This window comes from Trachurus trachurus (genome assembly GCF_905171665.1).
Source record: "Trachurus trachurus genome assembly, chromosome: 13".
Taxonomy (NCBI): Eukaryota; Metazoa; Chordata; class Actinopteri; order Carangiformes; family Carangidae; genus Trachurus; species Trachurus trachurus.
Window position 1 is genome coordinate 24,770,243 of NC_139892.1, and position 17,534 is coordinate 24,787,776.

At 42.7% G+C, this 17,534-nt stretch overlaps 1 protein-coding gene across 1 annotated transcript; it reads left to right on the top strand.

The window, feature by feature from the left end:
• Positions 1-4,024: 4,024 nt before the first annotated feature.
• Positions 4,025-17,218, top strand: prdm10 (PR domain containing 10). The gene is made up of 23 exons (XM_083984630.1): positions 4,025-4,052; positions 5,181-5,321; positions 6,155-6,316; positions 6,439-6,498; positions 6,605-6,709; positions 7,140-7,314; positions 7,733-7,974; positions 8,415-8,615; positions 8,870-8,942; positions 9,042-9,159; positions 9,493-9,613; positions 9,856-10,164; positions 10,509-10,853; positions 11,768-11,923; positions 12,013-12,192; positions 12,278-12,388; positions 12,557-12,757; positions 12,913-13,056; positions 13,331-13,501; positions 13,974-14,111; positions 14,205-14,382; positions 14,469-14,566; positions 16,261-17,218. Exons 2-23 carry the CDS (start codon positions 5,250-5,252, stop codon positions 16,447-16,449), a joined length of 3,549 nt encoding a protein of 1,182 aa, XP_083840756.1. The 5' UTR covers positions 4,025-4,052; positions 5,181-5,249; the 3' UTR covers positions 16,450-17,218.
• The last annotated feature ends 316 nt before the right edge of the window (positions 17,219-17,534 follow it).

The window sequence follows — 17,534 nt, forward strand, 5'->3', positions numbered from 1 at the left end:
CTCTGCTGCCTCCTCCCTCCCTGTCCTGATCCATCTGAGTCACAGAGCAGCTCGCTGCGCCACCAGGCGGCCAGACACCCACCCTGACTGGACCATAGGACTGGACACAGCAGCTGCAGCAGCAGCACAGTCACCATGACATCTGTGTTTTGAGCTGCGCTCTGGAAGAGATTGAAAATAATAATAATAATAATAATTATTATTATTATTTATTTTTTTTACTGTCCATTATATCATGATGACCATAGGCAAAGGCTTTACTTGAAGATGATCCGGATTTGGTTTTTAATGTCTGATGACTTGAGTATTTATTTAGGCTACAGAAAAGGTAGTCCTGCTAGCAAAGTTCATCCTAAAGGCCTAGCAGGAGTAGGCTATATTATATGTGTGAAGTACTCAAATACTATCACTGTCTGACTTGTATGTATGCACGACACGTATCCATACAGTATGGAAGCATATTTAGAAGCACCAATCCCTGTTTGCCTGTTTTGTTTGTTGCAGGGCTCCTGTAGCCTATGTAGGCTACTCATGTTTTAAGTGTCTAGCCCATGAGAGCTGGGCACCTTTGGTGTATGTTTGAAAATAAAAACTAACTCACAACTGCAGTGGTGGACGGACAACATATTACTCAAGGCACCCACTAGTCCTCTCTAATCACCACATTTCTGCAGCAAATGTGCAGCTTTTTAATTTCATTTTATTGAGTCAGAAAGTATGTTTGTACATACAAAAAATGTGTCTCCCCACAAACCAACAACAATGTCCCATGGACATAGTGCAAATCAAGGGCAACAAAGCTGAGCAAAGATATAAACATAGGCTAAGTCTATTATGTAGCTACAGTCCAGTGGGGATAGGACAGTGAAAGCTGCAACAATGGGCCGGTCATTCAGTGGGGAGGCAGGCAAGGGGCATTTAGTGCTGAGATAAATACGAAGTGTGTGGTGGTGGTGGCCATGTACAGCCCGCTTGTATTCATATTTAAGAAATGATGGATGATATTGTGTAGGGCCTACATGTTATTGCACAATGTGAGTTGGAAGCTAACTGCTCTGTTCATGAGAGGGATGACATGGGAGGAAACTGTTGTTGCATCTGGATTTTTAGGCGTACTCCTGCAGCACCTTCCAAAGGACACAAGTTGGGACAGGTTGTGTCCCGGGTGTGATGTGTCTGCAACGATGCTTCCTGGCTGCTCGTTTCCTGATTCTGAAACTGGTCCTGGTTGGTGTGCGGTTTGGCACCAGGGATCTTTCCTGCAGTCCTGACTGATACACCAGCCATGTGAAGGATGGAGCAGACTGAAGTGTGGAACCGGGTCAGCAGTTCCTGAGGCAGGTTGGACTTCCTGAGCTAGTGCAGGAAGTACATCCTCTGCCTTTTTTGATGACTGAGCTGGCTGCACTGAGTCAAGTAACATACCATCCTGTATAGGCCCATATATTTTCTCCCTCTCTCTCTCTCTGTCATAATTCTATACCAAATTGATCCTTAAATACCTCAGTAAAAAAGGTCTCTGTAAATTGAACCTAAACAAATGTGGTTTGATCAGCAGTGGTGTGATGTCCGCAGTTTTAACTGTAAGGGTGCATTATAGAGACTTCCATGTTAAATGTCCTGTTTTAATTTCTGTGCACATTTTTTCTTATGAATTTTCTAGATCAGGCCTCAAACTGTTTGAGAGGTAAAAAGAACTGTTGACCCGTTAATTCATTACTCACAAACCATGGCAAGTTTATAAACACACACATCAGTCAGGTTACCCCAAATAAGTATAAGACAAGTGCTCTGTTGGCAGCTGGTGGTACTTTAGCCTAGAGTGGATAACAGGGCTGAAGAGAGTCATTTATTATCACTTCATTTTTAATTAAATTGTATTTTAAAAGGAGATAAAAAACAAAACAAACAAAAAAACAAAACAAAACAAATGGGGATAAAAGTTACTTATTGATTTATTTATTTTTCATTTATTAGTTTTGGTAGCCTACCACTTTCCCCTGTCGAGTCATGAGTGTTTACTAGTGGCCACACTGAGGACTGCAACATAAATTTGTTAAATGAACATCAGAGCAGTCAGACAGCAAACTCTTACTTTCTACTTTGCACTCAGAAAAATGACAGAGCAGGCAACCTTTGTCTTGCAAGTGGGCCCATGCAGACTGCAACTATTGTTGGCATGGAAGATTCTCCTGAATGGACCATGAGCAAATATTTGTTGGCCCTAATGTCTTTCAGTTTCACTATTAGCAGGCCCCTATAAACCAACCAGGGCCGAAATGATTCAGTGATTGGTATTGTTGACTGACAGATCAACTTGTCCACTGTTCAATGGACAGAAAATATGACTGTTCCCTACTGGTCAGGAAATCAAAGACTGGATAAGCTTAAACCTTTTAGATTATAATGAAAATAAAACTGGTGTTTAGAACCAGTGGTGCCAGTGATGTCTTTATGGACCCGGGTCCGTATAAAATCCACAGTCACCAACCTTAGTGTAATGATGGACAATGATTTTAAACTGGATAACCAGATACATTCTGTGACTAAATTCAGTTTTTATCATTTGAAATGTTTATCTAAAATCAAATTATTTTTTATTACTTAAGGACACTGTATGTTGACTTTCACTCTCACAGTAGAGTGCTGCTGTTTATCTAGCCTATTAACAGGAACCCAATAAAGAAGAACACTTGCACACATTTTAACCTCACTCTCTTCCATTTCAGAGAGATGTTTAAGATTTTAGTATTTGTTTCAAAATCTTTTAATGGTTTTGCTCCCCAGTAGCTACTGCCTCTTGCTATCTGAGGTTACTGATTCTTGTCAATAAAAACTATGTGCTTTTGTTGTTATATGTCGGCCTAGCTATTGGAAACGCTATTGTTTTAATGTATTTTTATGGTTTTATACTGTTTTTACAAGAAATAATTATGTTTATTCACTTTGCATCTTTGTTTGTAAAATGTGTGTATTGGGTTGGATTTGTACATTTTATCTAGGTAATGATAATTAGAAAAGGGCTGTTAGTGATCTCGTTTGCCTATCCTATTTATTTCATGCTGATATAGCAAAAAAGGCCTTTCAATTTCAATTCTAATAGCATAGCCTACTTTAACCAATGTTTGTGTGCTGATAATGTGACAAAAATAGTCTAATGTAAAAATATTTACAAAAAATGAACTAGAACAAAATTTGTTCTAGTTCATTTTTTGCATAGCCTATTTAATATGCACAGTCAAAAACAGACTAGAGAAATCCTGGGGCTTTAAGGCCCCTGAGGTTATTCGTGTTGCCCATTTTTTCATGTTGGTAATCCAGTTTTGACTGCAGGGCTGTTTCTATGTAAAATGTTCATTTATTAGCCTATGGTTCTTTGAATGGGATGATAACAAAGTAGCCTATTGTAATACTTGATGACTGATTAACAAATTATCTGTAGCCTACGCTACATGATTAATCATAGCCTATCTCTGAAGAATATTCAATAGTATTAAAATCTATATCATCCTGGTGGTTTTGAACGAGCAGATCGTTGCTGTTCATCTCTACGGTCACTGGAGGGCGGCAAATGCTCTTCATTCAACCCTGTTCAAACCACAGTGGTAGCAAAGACACCACCACTTCAACAAAAAAAAAAAAAAAACATTTTGTAATATGATGGTGGGGAAATGTTTAATCACCACTTTAGTAAGCTTCAACTTAAAATATCAACGAAAGGTAACGTTAGAAGAAGAAAAAAAATCGCATACACACACGCGTAATCCATTGGTCGAGTTTGATGTTTTATTTTTCTGATTGGTTGCAACAGCGATTAAAACTAATAACCAAGTCATAACCGCGACTTCGTGATACCATTATTAACTGTTCAAGCACACAGATATAAATTTCACCAGTGTTAATAAACTGTTTCGTGGATATATTTTAAAATATCTTATGTCGCTTTCGCTTCACAATAAATAACCACCAATCCGAGGCCACGCTCCTGCGTGTTGCTAGGCAGTTTATGTTAATATATGTAATGCAGCCATCTCTGCAGCTACCATTCTGAGGTAAGAACAACTTGTACGTTTTCCACAAAATGTAAGAAAACTAGGGACTGCTTCACGATCGGTTCTGTAGCTCGTCTACTCTGGAGTCTTTCTGTTAATATAAATGAAAAGTACGGGCTGTTTTCACGCATTGGCACCGATAGGAAAATTATTTTTTTTCGTTGGGTCTCTTCGGATGTGGTTGTTGTTGTTAGTCCCACCCAAAATGGAGCCCGTTCTTCCTAGTTCATAGTAGACTGGAAGGGCTGGGCTCAACTAGAATTGGGGGACGGGTGGGTCAATCCAAATAAGTCGGGCCTTTGTCGTTTCTAAACCACTTCTGTCATAATCCACAGACTGTGGTCCGCGTCCTGGGGCCTAACAACTTATGTCTGTCTGTATGGTCGGTTTTACAGTGCGACTATATGGCCGTAGTGCTAATGTTGCGGTGCAGTAAATGCCCGGGTTTCTACGGCGCTGCTTTTTGTGGTATGGTCCGGTTGGGACTGAGAACCTGCGGGGTTAAAATAGGGGGGAATTGAATTTAATATTGATTGTTCGAGCTAGATTTCTGAATGAGTTCACGGAGACCCGACTTTCCGCCGTGACTTTTGTAGCGACATGTGGTTGTATTTATCGTTTTCCTTGCGGCCTCACGAGCAAACGGTGACCGCGTTTTCCTTGGTACCCCCGCTGAGAGTCCTGTGTGACCGCTCTGTGTGCACGAAGTGACATGCTGCCTTATTTTGGTGTTCAAGCCCAGACAGCAGCAAGGGCAAAACCCTGTCTGGAGACCCCGACTCTCTCTCTCTCTGTCAGATGGCACATTGGGTTTAATTCAGTGCCACTTAGCTCAGAGATGGTTTCTGTAGTGCTGCAGTGTTGCAGCTAAACTGCTCCCCCCCCTATACCAGTCTGGCATATGATGGCTTTGATAAAGCTGTGACAGTAAGATCCATCATCCACACAGATTACAATTTTTTTTTCATTTTACACTAGATTCCATACAAATCTGTGACCCAACCAGCAAATTAAAATCATGTATTAATATCTTTACTATTACATTTCTATATTATCATTTGTATGTGTGTGTGTATATATATATATTATTACAAACACAAATCACTGATGTCCTCTTGTGTATTACAGGCGTCCCTGCTGTCTCAATAGTGAAGGGACAGGTGACGTGGTTGGCGACAGGCCTGCCACTGAGCTGCCATGGAGACCAAGCAGGAACCCTCCGCTGTGTGGAGTCAGACTGCCAACAGTGATTCAGGAAACGCTACGCAGGTCTGAGCAGCTCCTGAAAAGCTATACTAGAGCCACAGACTGTATGAAAAAGGATGCAGTGGGTTTGATTAATCAGAAGACTGGCGAAGCGTCTCAGAAAATGTCTATAAACACACCCCAGACCAGAAATCCCACCCCTGCCCAGAGACTCTACTCCTATACCCCTAAAATTCACACCATTCAATTTCATAGCGTTCGTTAAAAAGTGGAATTTTGTAATGTAAAACAATTAAAAAAAGGACAGTTCAACTAACCATCTTTAGTTCAGCTATGCGAAGGTTTTAGGCACTCTTGAGATTCTTTATCATCATCATCATCATCATCATCATCATCATCATCATCATCATCATCATCATCATCATCATCATCATCAGTACCATCAAGTCAGCATTAGTAACAAGCATAAGTACCTAAACTCAGACATACAGCCAGAGTAAAGAAGAGCTATCCTCATTGACAAGAAGAACATGCACCCACACAGCCCTGATGTCAATCATGAAGTCAGTCTGGGATACATGAGAAGACAGAAAACATAGAGACAGAGAAGAAATGCTGCAAGTTCAAACTGTGTTGCAGGTTTACTGAGGAGAACAAGTGCAGTTTTTAAAGGCAAAGCATAGTCACAGAAAATGATTGACTAATTTTTTTTGTTTACTGCACATTTTTATTAAGCTGTTATTGATAAAATTGAAGTATTCCTGGACTTTGCTTGTCAGTGCTTACGCCTTTTGCACTGTACATTAGGGAGACATTTTGAAAAGTTAATGGCGGCTTAGTCACAGCCAGACAGTGTAATAACATTACAGGTGGTTCAAAGCCTTTGTTTGTTGCAGGTGCATTTTGAAGGCAATACAGTGGCCCAGATAGTGTACAGTGGAGAGCAAGCTGACCGGGGACAGCAGCAGGTGGTCTATACAGCGGACGGGAACTCCTATGCCTCAGTAGAGTCTGCAGAGCACACACTGGTCTACATACACCCTGCAGATGGCACTCAGGTAAGAAGGGCTCTCAAAATTAAATGCGTGTTGATGACATTTATCACAAAAGCATCATGGACGTCGTCGTACAGTGTTGAAACTAGGTATGAAATTAACAATATGGACATTTTTTCTTTCAGACTGTGTTTGCTGATCAGCCACAGGTGGCTTACATTCAACAGGATGGTACGACTCAGCAGGTAGGTTCATCAGGCGCTGTCATGTTGCTAGCTCACTGTCCAACATTACTATTTTTTTTTTTTTTTTTTTTTACAAAAACATAAAGCAACTGAATTTCTTTTGTAGGTCACAGTTTTGCTGCCCAGCGGACAGAACATGAACGCTGCCAATCTGCATGTTCTCAGTAATGTAGCGGAGACTCCACAGGCCATCCTGGAGCCAGTGTCCCAGGTGAGAACACGCTGTTTGTCTGCACACCTAGTTCCCTCTCCAAACGGTTCAGTTGGGGCTGTGACAGCAACATTACACTGAGATATTTGCAGTCAGATGTATTTGCATATGAACTGTTTGATATTGAAAAAGAATGTCCTGAAGAAGCACAGGTTAATATACGTATGTCTTGAGATTTTGATGTCGGTATCCATTCTTCAGTATAGCATGCTATGTTCATGTTTCTTGACTTAACAAGCAAAAACTTTTTTTTTACAGACACACAAGATAATAAATAAACAGTATCTAGTATAAAATACCTAGATTTTTACCTTCCTTTGCTGCATAGTTACATGTAAAAAGGGTAAATATGAGGAAGAGTGTGCCAGTGTTTTCCCACAGTATTAGAACAGCTGAGTGAGTACTAACTCTCTGAAATGATCAAACACAGGAGCAGCTGTCGGTGTCCAATTCACTCACTTCCATGGCGGACATTGCGGACCCCCCCACCAGTCCCCTCGGGACCACGGACTCCACAGATGATACAGATGAAGATGAGGATGAAGACTCTGAGATGGATGACTGGGAGCCTCGTCAGCCTCAATCATTTAACCCTCATAGCCTGTGTGAGTGACATCCCCCCTGCAGCTGTAACATGCTTGTCTGTCTGTCTGTCTCTGTCAGGACTGTCTGTCACTCATGTAGAGCGGAGAGGAGAAGGTAGTGAGCACACCACTAACATAGCACATGACAGATACTGCGGCTAAAGATACAATAATGGCACAAAGTAGGGCATAAGAAACAACCACAGAGTGAAATCAAGAATTGATTTGAGGTGGAAGTACAGAAGTAAATGTGATTTTTTATTTTATTTTTCAGGAACATTTCTTCCAAGTGCCTTTCATGGATTCTGTTTAAAAAGCTGCACAGCATTAGTATTTGTTACGAAGCTGTTCCATTGCTCTAGATTAGTTAGACCACGTTATGTTTTTATAGGTTTTGGTGGTTATCACAAACTAACTTATACCTCCCCTGGCCACTCAGGGTGCGAGGAGTGTAATAGTTCCAACACCTCAGTCTGTCTGAAACACGGTCCTCTGCACCCCATCCCCAACCGGCCGGTGATGTCCAAGGCTCGGGCCAGTCTGCCGCTGGTGCTTTACATCGATCGCTTCCTGGGCGGGGTGTTCTCCAAGAGACGCATCCCAAAGCGCACACAGTTTGGTCCTGTTGAGGGACCCCTGGTTCCTCAGAGTGAACTACAGAATCATTACATCCATCTGAAAGTAAGTCAGAGCTCTGCATGACTCATTTATGTTTATGTTGCTCCATCATTTGTTCTGTGTTTAGCTGCATTGGATATGTTAATGTTAGGTTACACCATCTCATTTTACCTGGAACATTGTGGTTGTTTCCCACTTTGCTAAATATTAGGCTGTGTATAATTAAGGGTTGCTACATGGACACATGAAGTTATGACATACAATTTCAAAATATAATAAAACAAATATAAATAGAATCTGATTTACTTAATGTTTTGTTTTTTACTTGTAATGAAGCAATTGCAGTTTTCCCTCGCAGTGTTGTGTCCTAGCAAAGAAACAAAGAAGAAATATGTTTTTGTGAATGTTTTAATAGGTGAAGAAAGTGTGAGGTAAATGAAAGTCGAGGAAGCTGAGCTGGTTGCACTCTTCATATCTAATTATTCTTTTGCTTGTTGTTGTAGCTCTGTCTGCTGGATACAGAGAAAGATGGTGAGAAGTCTAATGACATGTGGTTGGACCTGTCTGATGAGGACAGCTGTAACTGGATGATGTTTGTGAGGCCCGCTCAGAACCACCTGGAGCAGAACCTGGTGGCCTATCAGTACGGCTCTGAGATATTTTACACAACCATCAAGAACATCCAGCCTAAACAAGAGCTCAAGGTGAGTCTTGAGTAGTTTATTGAATGTGTTGTGCTGCATATACACTTTACAGCCTACTCACTGTACTATTTGCTCTTTGACATTGGACCCTCCCAACACCACCATCACCACTGTTTCAGTTTCTCCAAGCATTTTGAAAATTAAGGACCAGATATTTTAGTGGACAAAAACCAGAGCTAAAAGAAGAGTGAATCAATTCCAAATTACATGTGAATATGCTTTTGTAGTTATTTTGATATAATTTCCATCTGCAGGTGTGGTATGCAGCGTCATATGCAGAATTTGTAAATCAAAAGATCCACGATGTGACAGAAGAAGAAAGAAAAGGTGAGTTTCAGCACATTCCACCAGAACATCCACTCAGCCTGTTATAACATATTTGTAGCAGCGCTTTCCCCTGCTCCTCATTTTCTGTGTTTTCCTTAGTGCTGCGGGAGCAAGAGAAGAACTGGCCTTGTTATGAGTGTAACCGCCGCTTTGTGAGCTCTGAGCAACTGCAGCAACACCTCAACATGCATGACGACAAGTTGAACTCTCTAACAAGGTAAAACATTTTTCATCAGGGGCGTCACTTAGCTCACTGGTTTAAGCATGCGCCCCCTATACAGAGGCTTTAGTCCTTGTTGCAGCCGGCCCCGGTTCAAATCCCCTGGTGTGCCCTTGGCTACATGTCATCCCCCCTCTCTCTGCCTCCCCATTTCCTGTCTGTCTCCTGTCAATGTCCTGTCAATTAAAGGCAAAAAGATCCCCCCCTCTTCCTAAAAAGAAAAAAGAAAAAAGAAAAACGTCTTTCAGCACCTCTTTCTATATTTTGGCTTTGATTTCTAGTGCAATAAGAGGTCGTATGAGGCCTTCAGCCTGTCTTTACTCTCCTCAGATCCAGAGGCCGGGGCCGTGGAAGAGGTAGGAAGAGATTTGGTACAGGAAGAAGACCGGGGAGGCCACCGAAATTTATACGTCTGGAACCACCTGTTGACGCTGGGGGGGACAAGACAACAGTAAGAGACACATTATCATTAATTTGTAAAGTAAGCAATAATGAAAACAAAAAGTATGAAGTACTATAAAAAATATTATTGAGGTTTGTCAGAAATATTGTATCAGAATAAATGAGCGAAGATTTAAAGTGCACCTCTGCTAATTGACAATTGCATCTACATTTTATTTTCAAATGTGCAACTGGAAAACTTGAACCTGTAAAAACCTTTAATAACAAATGTCCAATCTCCTTTGAAATCAGGAGATGCTGGAACTGACAGAGAAGCAGCCAGAGCAGGAAGAGCGAGTGGAGGCAGCTCAGAATGGCCTGAAGGTGGTGGAGATGGAGATGGAGATGGAGATGGAGCCAGAGGCGGAGGCGGACGCGGACACTGCGGCCGAGGTGGAGACAGAGCTCATACCTCCTGCAGGAGAACCGGCCCCAGAGTCCGTCACACCACCTTCCAACACGGACCCACCACCGGCTCCACTGAAGGAGGACCCGGCTCAGACCAGCCAATCAGACGCTCATCTCACATCTCAGGACATGCGCCGTGCCAAGAGGATACGGGTAAGAAGGGAGACAGCGTCTTCAGTGCTTTATATTCAGTCTGTTTTTTGTTTTAGCTGTGATTGGCTTTACAGTGGTGTGTCTCTCTCCCTCAATCCGTGCTTCCCTCAAAGATGGATGTGCAGGTAGGTGAGACCTGGAGGAGGTCAGAGAAACACAAGTTCAATGATTCCTGTCGTCCTTTTCCATGGTGTAAACGTTCATGCCACATTTCAGGATGTGCCTCCTCCTGCACTCTCCATTGCATCATCTGCCTCCACCCAATGTCCCAGCAGATCAATGTCAAAGAACGACAGTGGGCTCTTCTGTGAGTAGTTTCCCTCTGTCTCTCTTTTCTACCCCAGAACGCAGCACTGCAGCACCTTTTCATCAGGAAGAGTTTCCGTCCTTTTAAGTGCACCCACTGTGGGAAGGCCTTCCGGGACAAAGACAAGCTGGATCAGCACCTGCGGGTCCACGGCCGGGACGCCTACACCTTTTCCTGCCACATTTGCAGCAAGAGTTTCGTGAGTGACTCTGCCCTGGAGGACCATCTGTTGGTCCACACGGAGAACCGCTCCTACTCCTGTCTCTTATGCCCAGAACACTTTGAAAGACTAGACATGCTCAAAGACCACGTAGGGGTGCATGCGGTGGACGGCTGCTTCACCTGTCCCTCCTGCAAGAAGACCTTCAGCGACTTCATCCAGGTTAGTGCTGATGGTCACCAGTAAGGTTTGTTAGATGTGGGGAAGTGAATTTTCAATCTTTTTAGATGCTTAAAAAAACAACTTTATATCACAACCTAGTTATATGGCTGCACCACACGCATGTGCAATTCTTTCGTACTATCTGCTTACAAACATGGTGTTTTGACACAGCTGAGTTCACCAGATAAAGTTGTTCTCATTTACGTGTTTTTTGTTGCTGTTGTCTGACACAGAACAAGTATGAAATGGTTACTGAATCGTGGCCCATTAACACTATATGTTAACTTTAAGTCCATTTCCAGATTGATGCTCAGCTGCTAAAATTCAGATTTTTTTCTTAACTGCAGTGTTGTCTGATAAACTCACCAAACACATCAGTTAAAGACAAAGACTCTGCTGTGAATTCAGCCGTATTGACATGTAAAACTATCACTCAGAGAGAAACTCAAATGTTCAGTGAGTCCTATGTTTAGTTATTCCTCTGCTTCCTTTAGTAATAACGATACATATAAGGAAGGTAGTTAATTTTCCTGATTGGAGGTGAGGCTCATTGTAGTGGAAGTGCTCCTCCACTTCCCTGCTGTTCCTGAGCAGCCAGGAAACCAGAGTAGATGGATGACTACCTGAAACTAGAGGTATAGCTTTAAGTCCACATAATCTATACTCATTCCAGGTATCTTAAAGTCTGCAAATCCAGTAGCAAATGTCTTTAGTTGGCAACACTGCACAGGCTGCAAACAGTTCCTTTTGAAATTGAAGCGGTTGTTCTTTCAATCTTTTGAGAAGGTGGTGAAACAACAACTCAGCATTGTGGCTTTCGACTGACCAGAGATGGAAATAGAGTCAGTGAGCCGGTCATTATACTGATTTTGCAGTTGTGATCCAAACAGACTACAATGTGTTCTTCTCCTCAGGTGAAGAAGCATATACGCTGCTTCCATTCAGAGAAGATTTTCCAGTGCCCAGACTGTGAAAAGGCCTTCTGCCGACCGGACAAGCTGCGTTTGCACATGTTACGCCACTCTGACCGCAAAGACTTCTTGTGCTCAACATGCGGCAAACAATTCAAGGTAAGATGATCAGGGTTTGAAAGATAACAGTTTGTAGATTACAGATCCGTGAGGCCTTGTGTGACTGTTCTTTTTCCTGTGACATAAAGAGGAAAGATAAACTGCGGGAGCACATGCAGCGCATGCACAATCCTGACAGAGAAGCCAAGAAGGCTGACCGGATCCACCGCTCCAAAACACTCAAACTGAAGGTGCCCACCACTGACTTCGAGAGCTTCATGTTCAAATGCAGAGTGTGCATGATGGGATTCAGACGCAGAGGAATGCTGGTGAGCAGCAACTCACAGAAAGCTCTCTTTGTTGATATTTTTATTCCAGTGTTTTTTTTTTACAGCGTTATTCCTCTGGTTACAGGTTAATCATTTGTCCAAGCGTCATCCCGAGATGCGTATTGATGACGTGCCTGAGCTAACGCTGCCAATTATCAAGCCCAACAGGGACTACTTCTGCCAGTACTGTGATAAGGTTTGTTTTTTCCCCATCCAGTTATATCAAACAGTTAGTTTTGGACAGCTTCTTTTATTTTTTAAGATGTACCTGATGCTAACGTCTGCCTTACCTTTAAGTCTGAGATGCATCAGAGGAGACGGTTTGATACTGATCAGTCTTTTGAATGAACTGGATTCTGTGCAGGTGTATAAGAGTGCCAGTAAGAGGAAAGCCCACATCCTGAAGAACCACCCTGGGGCTGAGTTGCCTCCCAGCATCCGTAAGCTGCGTCCAGCTGGTCCCGGTGAACCCGACCCCATGCTGAGCACACACACCCAGCTGACTGGCACCATCGCCACTGCACCCGTCTGCTGCCCGCACTGTGCCAAACAGTACAGCAGCAAGGTTTGTATTACAGCTTCAGGTTGAGGTTAATTCATTTGACCTATTTTGTAATTAATTTATCCAGAGATCACTGTGTTTAAAGTAATTCACCCTCCTGTGTCGTGTCTCCTATAATTTAGCATGCATGAATAATTTTCAAAGTGTTTGTGTTGCAGACTAAGATGGTGCAGCACATCAGGAAGAAGCATCCAGAGTTTGCCCAACTCGCCAACACCATCCAGGCTCCTTTGACAACAGCAGTAATCAGCAGTGCTCCTGCAGTCATCAGTGCAGATGCAGCCACAACTGAGGCTGTGGTGGTAAGAAAGAGTCAAAAACAATACATGTTAAGCATAAAAAGTGATGAGTAACTTCTGCTCAAGAGACGTCTTGCCCTGAAAACTCATATAAAGAAAAAAAACTGTGATTGTAAAAACAAATTGTGACGGAGCAAATAAATGTCAATGCTACTGAAAACTGGACTCGTGGCAGCAGAAGCAAACAAGAAAGACAGAAAGAAAGAAGGAATTAAAAAACAAAGTTCAAGTATTACACACCACATGTTTGTAACTATATGATTCGTTGTCTCCACAGACCACAGATCTGCTCACTCAGGCCATGACGGAGCTTTCTCAAACACTGACGACGGATTACAGAACAGCACAGGGAGACTACCAGAGGATTCAGTACATCCCTGTCTCTCAGGCTGGAGGCAGCCTGTCCCAGCCGCAGCACATCCAGCTGCAGGTGGTGCAGGTGGCTCCGGTAAGATCCAGAGTCTGACCGAGGACCGAGACTTGTATTTGCATTCAGAGAGTATCTCAACAAGGTTATACATCACAATAGCAGCTCTACACTGTGATAGAGTGTCTTGATATGAATAGAAGTCCAGCCAGGGAGGACAGTTGTTTTGTTCTGATCAGTCTGAACCTGTCACATTCAGTTGTTGTATCTACCTCTCAAAACTACTGGTCAAAGGATACAGACCACCTAGAGATGGTGAGATGGTTTTTAGGTTTGTAGGGAGAACTGAAGGAGATCAGCAGCCACCACAATTATTCTTAAAATTTAGTCTAGAAAATCATAGTGGTGGTTACAGACAGTGGAAGAAGTAGAAAGTGGAAGTAGAAGTATGCACTTTGTCTTCACAGTAAATCAACTGCATTTATTGAAAGCATCATGTGGTGGACTGAGGTTAATTTAAGATGTAGTAACATGTTGTCTCTGTATTTCACAGGCTTCCTCACCGCATTCACAGCACCCCACAGTAGATGTTAGCCAGCTGCACGACCCTCATGGCTACAGCCAGCACTCCATCCAGGTACAACACATCCAGGTCAGCGAGCCCCCAGGCTCTGGACAAGCTGCCACCCAGGTGAGTCCTTATTGTTCAGGGACTAGGTTGATGATTAATATATAAAACACATATTTATGATATTTAAACAACTGTCTCTTTTCCCTCTTTTAGTTAACTGGACAACCTCTTAGCCCCACCTCTCAGCAGGCTAATCAGGAGCTGAGCCCTGCCCAGTTGACCCCCGTTACCCCCGCCCAGAGCCACACCCTTCAACCCAGCAGCACCCAGCAGTCACAGGGGACTGTCCAGCATGCTTACATACCTGGGAACTGGAATTACAGAAGTTACCGTGAGTGCCACACCATGACTTGATTGCTCCGTTTGTCTGTTTGTTTGCAAATTGGGTTTTAAGATGTGAACTTCTTATTTCTCCAGCATCTGAGATCCAGATGATGGCTCTACCTCACACTCAGTATGTGATAGCTGAGGCCAGCACACCTGTATCTGGAGTCAACAGTAACCAGGTGAAAACGGTGAGAAGATGATGCCTGATACCTGGTAGTTGAAAATTACATGTGTTTTTTAAGTTTACTTTTTTTGCTCTAAGGGCGAAGGTTTACATTGCAGCTGAGCACATATCACACATATCTGGATCACATGAATATACAGTGTGAGAATAAGACCCTGAATGTTGCACTGAAGCTCTATTTAAACACATCAGCGTTCATCACATTCCTGTTACAATGAAGCACCAACATATGGGGCTGGAAAACTAAGCTCACATGGAAGTGTCAAAAAGCAGTTATTCTCATGACCACGAGAGTCTGGCTCCAAATACGAAACAACCTCAACAGACTCCTGTGTTAAAATGTCCAACTAAGGGCCCATTCACGTGGAGCGTCTTTTGCGCGAGCGTTTCCATTGTTTTCAATGTAACCGCGCGTCTTGCGCGCGCAAAATCCGAAGCGACGCCGCCGCGCACGCGGTGCGACGCGCCTTTTTTTCCGTGCGCGTCCGAGGCGCACCGAGATGAAAATATCTCAACTTTTTCGAATGCCGCACGCGCACCGCGTGTCATGTGATCAGAATCAGCTGCACGGACCTGCTTCACCAGCAGCAACAAGCAGCCCGGCTCTCAGTGCTTGCTGCTTTCAGCAGCTCCCTCTCCCCCTCCCACTCTATAGCTGCCGTAGCAGCAGTGTGATACCAGTACATTTAACCGCATTTTTAACTTTTATTAGACACAAGGTAGGGAGTTCACGTCTCGCCTGCCTCCCTCCTCTCCACATGGCGGTGAGTCCTCCGTTCAAACTGACAGACAGATCGAGCAGTGAAGCTGCTGAGAGGGATTCACGGTGCTTGAAATCTGATCAGCTCTGTGTTTACTCAATTCCTGGTTAAATGACAGAAGCACACGTACAAATGTGACAGGTTCTTTTGGTTGCTTAGTAACGGCAGACGCGACCATAGACGCGAGTTCAGAAGCGCTTTGAAAAACGCATGCAAAACGCTCCAGCTGGCGTTTTGCACGCGTTTTCAGGCGCTCCATGTGAATGGGGCCTAACTACAGCAGAAATGAACAAGTTTACATCCTGGTACAAAATGGTTTTGTTCTCCTCTTTCATAGCAACTGTATGGGCATGAACTTTTTATACCAGAGACCTGTTTACATCTTATTAAGGCTCAAAGTCATGCAAAATTGAGGGCATGTTGTTTTGACTGACAAATGGATACTGTATGTTTAACCCAAACTGATATACACCAAAATCTTGGCTCCCTCTCTTTTTGCCAATTTTTGAATCCACTGGGAGTTCAGTGGAAGGAGGCCATGGCAAAGTGGTGGTGATAACGCAGCTCACTCTGAGCTTCAAAACCTCTGGCTGAGTTCACACAGGCTACGTCTTTATTTTCAGTCTTTTATTCCAACAAACAGATTGATCAGGTTGATCTGAACTTAATCTGTACTTAATACTTTCTCTTATTGCCACACAAAGGTGAATGTAGCTTTTTATACCTTCACATCTGTAATCTGTCCTCTTACTGATGAGTGAGGCTGAATAAAAACACATGAAAGGCTTGCAACAATCTTGAAATAATTGTTGTCTGCATACAGTTTTGTAGCCAGATGTTACATTCTAGATAATAATAGATAAATCGTCATAAATTCTGAATTGACCACATGAATGGTGCGTGTTTAAATAGAGACCTTCTCTTCCTTGTCCTGCAGACACACTACGTGATCTCTGAGGGTCAGACTGAGCTGGAGGCGAAACAGACTGCTCCTCAGAGCACAACCCAAACCCACACTGAAAATCTGGAGCAGCAACCGACCAATCAGCAAGCCACCACACAGTACATCATTACTACAACGACCAATGGCAGCGGCACTAGTGAGATTCACATTACAAAACCCTGAACTGTACAATGACGAATGAAGACTTCATCCTGCATGTAGACCTCAGAAGCTTGTGCGCACATGAATGAATAAATACGTGGATGGAAGGAAACTCTGGGACATAGAGAAATAAAATGGAGGAACAGATGACCAGCACAGTTTTATGTGTCTGTAAGTTAGCAGAGAGCAAAATGCAAAGTTTGAACAGAAAACGTAAAATGAAAAACTTGAATCACTTGTGAGCACGAAGTGAAGGTATCGTTTCTCTCAGCACCATTTTCACTGGAACTACTGAAACTGTGAGGAACATTACATGAGATACAAGGTTCCCGTGAGCATGAAAGTTTAAAAGGGATCTTCTCAAGGTCAGAAAAAGGTGGAAATGTTTTGTTGCTCAGCCCTTACACAGATTTGGGTGCCCATTTTACATATTTGTAAAGTTACAGACATTTCTTGAAGTATAGTATTTGTAAATGAAACTCTGGAAAGAAACACAGAACTGAAAACTATGGGAAAGTACTGTATAAAACAATCTTGCAAAAAGGTTACTATGTTTTTGTCCAGTGTAAGTACCCCACACACCCTCTGTTGTGTTGTATGATTGCAGATCGTTGAAGATATCTGATGTCATTTTCTCCATGAATTGATCCGCTTGAAATGTCTCAGACATCCATTTTTATTCACATGCTGGATTGTTCAGGTTTTACCAAAAAAGGTTTTTCCCCTCTCTGTCATTGTTACAACCACAACATCTGTGTTTTTATAGTAAAAGTTTTAAAAGCAATCATAATCGGTTCTACTCTTCTGAGATTTGCTGATTGTTAACAATTGAATGTGGTTTCACAAGTTCATGTGGAGTTTTTCATGTATATAATTGAGCTTTTTAAACGTGACAACCATTTTATTTGTAATATAAAAGTTGCTCATCACAGATTAAGTGGCACCAGGGGACTGCACATCATGCTGAAAGCTTGTGCTTCTAGGTGTGGTTTAAATTGCTGTGTTACACCCTTTGCCTACACTCATCTGTCACGTGTGTAGCAAGGTGAGAGGTTGGAGGTTAGGTTAAAAAATAAGATCATTAGGGGGTGAGATGTTGGTCTTCA